We start from the raw sequence: 6,534 nt of genomic DNA, 5'->3' as shown, positions 1-6,534 counted from the left end.
TATAGTAGAATATATAGACTATTCTATTCTATAGAATACTCTATTCTTTACTCTATATTCTGTTCTGTTGTTCAATTATTATACTCTATATTCTGTTCTATTATTCTACTCCATATTCCATTCTATATTTTACTCCTTATTCTATTGTTATATCCTTTATATTCTATTCTATTGTTCTATTCTTTTCTATTCTTTTTTACTCTATATTCTATCCTAATCTATATTTTACTTCGTATTCTACTCTTCTACTCTATATTCTATTCAATTCCTATATTGTATTCTATATTCCCTATTGTATTGTTCTATTCTTTTCTATCCTTTTTTACTCTATATTCTATTCTTAATTTTTTTTACTCTATATTCTATCCTATTCTATATTTTACTTTATATTCTACTCTTCTACTCTGTATTCTATTCTATTCTTATATTGTATTCTATATTCCTTATTCTATTGTTATATTCTTTATATTCTATTCTTTTTTTTTACTCTATATTCTGTTCTTCTTTTTTACTATTCTATTCTATATTTTACTCTATATTCTAATCCTATATTTTACTCTGAATTCTATTCTATTCTATTTCTATTCATAAATGCTATGCCTCTTCCCTCAAGATAGCTGCCTGGTAGGGTCTATTTCGAGGGTTTGTTTAAGCCAATTTCCCCTCAGCCTGAGTCTTTCCAAAAACGGGGCAGCTTCAGAGCAGCATATAACAAATAATAATGATAATAAAAAGTAAGGAATACAATGGGATGAAAAAGAGGGTTCTGGCTGTCACCATTCCCAGTAACTCCATGATTATTATAATTATTATTTTCCTGTTATTTACCCTTGAGGAACGGCGTGGGAATTGGGGGGGGGGGGAAGGGGGGAAAAATGGAGCTGAAAGACTCCGACTGAGGGAAACGATGCGAGATTTGGCGGGAAGACGTGAACGCGCGCGCCACCCACCCCCCACCCCCCAGGGGCGGGCGGGGCGCGCTAAGAGAGGACGGGAGGAGAAGGGGAGGTGGGCGCACGATGGCGCGCGCGCGCGCACCCCGAGGCGGAGCTGGGCGGGAAAAAAGGAAGGCGAGCCATGAAGGGGAAGGCGGCCTCGGGCGCGCGGATGGTGCGCGCGCCTGTGAGGGGGTCGGGTGGGGAGCGAGCGCGCAGACACGCGCACACAGAGATATTATTAGTGACAAATATATATTATTATATGCCTTTTTTTTTAGACACACTGACAGACACACACAAAAACACACGCATCTATACCACATATGGATTTATATATAAAATCACACATAGGTTATAGGCGACTCGTGCACTCCTACTCATATTTATTTATTTATTTATTTATTTATTTATTTATTTATTTATTTATTTTGTCAAATACATATTAAATAATATACACTGCTCAGAAAAATAAAGGGAACACAAAAATACTGTAAGACATCCTAGATCTGAAGGAATGAAATATTCTTCTTAAATACAGTACATTGTGTTGTGTAGGTGTTAACTGTGTTAATTTTTTGAGCAGTATATATAAGTATAAGCAAGAATTGAATACATAAAACGAATACAACTAAAGGGAACATTAGGACAGGGATGGTAGGCACACTGGTGCTCTTATGCACACCCATACATATATACATACTGCCACATAGATGTACGTGCACACGTGTGTGTAATTGTATATAATGTGTGTGTGTGTGCGTGTTATATCTACGGTTATTTATTTTTCTTGTGAGAGCAGGCATCAGAATTTCATTTTTTAATGTGTGCCAGTGGGTTCAAGGAAAAAAGTGACAATATAGGTTATCTTGTACACACATACACACACACACACATGTGGTGGGTTGCCCCCGGTTTGGACCAGTTCTATAGAAAACCGGTAGGAGGCTCCGCCCACTGTCCCACATGTCATCAAAACTCTTCTGTCCATGTGTAGAAGAGCGCGCGCACGCGGCACGATGCGAACTGGTAGTAAAGGTACATAGAACCCACCCCTGACACACACACACACACACACACACACGCACACACATATATTTATATATTTATGTAGGTCTTGGCATATTCGGGTCTTTTCCCGTATAAGATTGAGAGTATCTTGGCGATGTTTTCCACACAGCCCATTACCCAGGTTGTTACAACACAAAAGATTAATGGGCAGACAACTAGGACCACACCCACAAAGGATGCTACGAAACAGCCGACTAATCTGCAAATACTCACTCCACCTATCAATCAAGATGCAACCACACAGCCAACCAACCCGCTTACAGCAACAAAGCCAACACTCCACACCTCCCCACCAGTATTTATAGAGACGGCAGCTCCGACCACGCTTTGCTCGCACAAGCACGAAGCCGTAAACACCAGCCTGAAGATGACGAGTGAAACCTCGTCGAAACATTGTCAAGATACTCTCAACCTTACACGGGAAAAGACCCGAATACGCCAAGACTTATATATTTATATATATATACACAGTTATACACACCAGTGGTGGGTTGCTCCCCGTTCAGTCTGGTTCTTGCAAACCGATTGTGATGGTAGTGGGAGGCTCTGCCCACCTGCCTCGACGTCATCACTGATGACCTGCGCATGCGCGCATGCTCCCGTTGCGAACCAGTAGTAAAGGTAAATGGAACCCACCCCTGATACATACATACATACACACATACATACACAGATAGATATTTTTCACATACCACACATATAATATGCATGTAATACAGTAGTGATTTTCAAAATCCGTCGCTACCAGTAGTGGGTTTCAAAATCCGTTGCTCGTGGGTGCACACACATGCACATGTACATGTGACACTTCTGCAGGTGGGCAAAACCTCCCACCGCTGCCACCACCACTGGTTCACCTGATCTGGGGCGAACCGGTAGTAACCCACGACTGATGTAATATATGCATACTTGTAATATATTCAAGACTTTTTTCTGCTAGGAATTTAAAATGGACTGTGATTAATATACATACGTATTATATGTGTATATGTGTGTGTGTGTATATGTAATTGTATACAGCATATATATGTGTGTGTGCATGTTATGTCTATGGTTTTTTATTTTTATTTTGAGAGCAGGCATCAGAAATTCATTTTATTTTCACAGAAAGAAGTGACCATAAAGGTCATCTTATTTTCTATACAGACGTATATACATCACACTCATTTATAGGTACAAATATATATATATATATATATAGACACACACATGCACAAACAAACATGCACTAACACATTTAAACATGTACACACACGTACACACATCCATGATACTCATGCACATGCTTGTAGACTAGTTAAAAAATCTCAGAATGAATATTCTTCGGAGAAGGGCAGGATATAAATGCAAATAAAAAAATATATATCCTGCTTTGCCTTTTGCAACCTTTAGCTTTAAAAACTTGCCTTGTTTTAAGCAAGAGTTTGTGCTATGTTTGAAATTGAACTTTTTGTTTGAATTTCAGCCAACTAACCTAGATATTGAGCCAGGTAGCTCTGTGGTAGCATTTGAAGTAGGTCAATGCTTCCCCTAACAAAAATTTATCAAATAATAAATTACCTTGGCAGGTATTCTATAAATAATCCAAATGGATCACAATCTAATATCATTCCTATTGATTTAAAACTCACGGTGGCAAATATGTGATCCAATTTGGTGCTGATTCCAGTCTGGATTTTTACAAAAGAATCCTTGGCCACCAGTGTAATTTCACAAGTACACATTAACTGGGTTCAACAAAGATAAGGAGGATGCATAATTTGTGGTTCAGAATGTTGTGGAAACACAGACATTTTGTAAGCCATCACATTAAATAAAAATGTAATTTGCTTCTCGGGCCACAGAACTGTTAATTAACAATTCTGTTTTATTCTGTTTTTCTTATTATTATTTGCCCGGCTTACTTACAAAGTCTGCTTGTTGTGCATTGCTTAGTTTTTATAGCAAAGTTTATATCGATGTATGATGTGATCAGATTTATTTTGCAGCTGGCTTGTTAACAGTCCTCAGCTTCTGACTATTTGCTTAGTGACTGTTCGAGATTACGACAGCGCTGAGGAAAAGGACTTAAGACTGGTCCTCGAACTTACGACTATCACATCGTACCCACCATTGTATAATTGTGATTTGGGCTCTTGGCAACTGGTATGTATTTACAATTGTTGCAACCTTCCCAGATAGCTTCCAACAAGCAAGGTCAACGGGGGGGAGCTAGATTCACTTAATTCACTTAAGGGGCCGGGATAGCTCAGGCAGTAGAGAAGCCTGTTATTAGAACACAGAGCCTGCAATTACTGCAGGTTCGAGACAACTGGTCATTTGCATCCTTTTTAGAGAGTCATTGGGGCCACTTGGAGATTTATCTGTGCCCTCGTGGTCACCTGAGTTGTTTCAGCAGTTCCAAGAAGGTTCAACACCCATTTGCACTACTCAGGTGACCCTGGGGACACAGACAAACCTCCAATTGTCTGCAAGGAATTCCCTTATGCCCTTGTGTTTTCTGTTTGTCCTGGAGTGGTTGGTACAGTAAGATGGGCCAGTAATAATAATAACAATATGAAAAAGCCCCAGTGGTCATCAGCTTCAGTAACCAATTTTGACATACTGAAAGTATTTTTTTTACTACAAATGGATTTTTCTTTAAAAAGCCATCACCTTGTCTAACCAGATAGTTGTGAACCAGGCCCCAGTAGGTAGTAGGAAACTCAGTCAGTGACAAAGCAAACAAACTTTATTCGAACAGCTGAGAATTACTTCATTCCCAGCATAGTTCAACTAAATTAAAGCAAATTCCTCCCAACACAAATTCCTCAGTCCTATCGCAAACCTTGGTCCAATTAGGCAAACTGCCAAAGGCCTTTCTTGGCAAACGTTCAGAAGTCACAGATACAAAAATAAATACAAGAAGACGAAGCTATCAACGTTGTTTTCCCAAACGCCGTTGCTGGTCTGTTTTAAGCCTTATGGGAGGGGCCAATCATCTCTTGGCCCTACTCCTGAGTCGTCCTCTTTGCTTGAGCTGCTCTTGCCTTCTGGCAGCTCTTCTCGTGTGTGCATTAGGAACAGGCTCCTCCTGTTCCTCTGCCTCACTACTATCAGTCTCTGGAGGCTCTGGAGTCCGCACCTCACTCCCCGATGGCCCTGGCCCCACCTCAACCTCATCGCTGTCCCACTCGTTGGCAGCTCTGCAGACTGCTGGCGGACCACAACACAGATGGCCAGCATAAGTACGTTAAGAACAACATTACTTCTCTTGATTAATTATATGATCAAAGGCAAACAGAAGATAATAGCTCCTGAGTTGCAGACTATTTCTCCTGTTCAGACATTGGGAAACCAGATATGCAATTTGCAAGCTGTAACTGGCTATCCTTCTTTGGTCATGTCAGGCAATCTGGAACTAAAGTGTTTATTTTTGTGTGTGCATCCAAACCTGTTCTACATCTTTCAAAACATCTGGATAATGTAAAGAAGATAGAGTTCTTGGTGCCGTACATCTTATTTTAATAGTAGAGTAGCCTATCCCAGAACTTTGACCTCTTTATAAATCTTAAACGTTATGAAAATAGAAACAGTCTGGGGGATGCCTTCGCAGAATGTCACAAGACCATTCTTCCCTCCTAAGGAAGAAAGAAACCAGGATAATTTTCAAAAGTTTTTTATTTATTTTTTATAAAAATATCAAATCAATGCATGAACAGTGTGGCACCTGGGTATCATACATTCTAATACAAATAAAACTAATCAGGTTAATCATAATTATTACATTCAACCAACTTATATATTTCTAATAATAATGCACTTATATTAGATTGCTGTTTATCATCGTTCCATTATTCCACATTTTCTCTTGTTACTACTTTCATTTTATGATATAAAAATGTATTCACTAATATTCCCCCCTCTCTTATTTCTATCACTTATTCTAGCTTTTTAATCATATCACCCTTTATTAAGACACTTTTTCTTTCTTTCCTATCTAACTTCTAATCATGTCACCTACCTAAAAAAAAGAAAGAAAGAAAAGAGAGAGAAAAGAAAAGAAAAGCAACTCAGAAACTAGGATTTTTTTTTTCAATTAAGACAAGGAAGAAGCTTGAAGCTAGCAGGAAAGACTGAGGTCCTTGTTCACTTTTCTTAAAAATAAACTAACATAAATTCTCAAGGAACCAAGAATCACAGCCATACAAATACAGTACTAGAATTAGTAGGTCAATGTCCTAACTTAGTTTAAAAAGCCTCCACAGATAAAGTAGAGGTAAAAGGTATTGATATGAGATTGATTCCTTTAAACATGACAAAGGTTGGAGACCAAAATCTCTTCATAACTCTGGAGCTACACCTCTCATCAGTCTTAGCCATTATGAATAACGATAGTCAGGAATAATAAGAGGTATTGAGGACTTGGATTCCAGACCAACTGTACAGCTGAATCTTTCTTAATTTTAATAATATACATTAATGTACAGGTAGTCCTTGACCACAACTGAGCCCAAAATTTATGTTGCTAAGCAAGATATTTGTTAAG

At 38.7% G+C, this 6,534-nt stretch overlaps 1 protein-coding gene across 1 annotated transcript in view; it reads left to right on the top strand.

The window, feature by feature from the left end:
• The first annotated feature begins 1,077 nt into the window (after positions 1-1,077).
• TOP6BL (TOP6B like initiator of meiotic double strand breaks) overlaps positions 1,078-6,534 on the top strand; it is a 45,780-nt gene continuing 40,323 nt past the window's right edge. The window contains exon 1 of the mRNA XM_058160750.1: positions 1,078-1,122. Coding sequence (XP_058016733.1) covers positions 1,078-1,122 — 45 coding nt within the window. The remainder of the gene's footprint in view (positions 1,123-6,534) is intronic.

This window comes from Ahaetulla prasina, chromosome 17 (genome assembly GCF_028640845.1).
Source record: "Ahaetulla prasina isolate Xishuangbanna chromosome 17, ASM2864084v1, whole genome shotgun sequence".
Lineage (NCBI taxonomy): Eukaryota > Metazoa > Chordata > Lepidosauria > Squamata > Colubridae > Ahaetulla > Ahaetulla prasina.
This window is presented reverse-complemented; position numbering and strand designations above follow the sequence as displayed.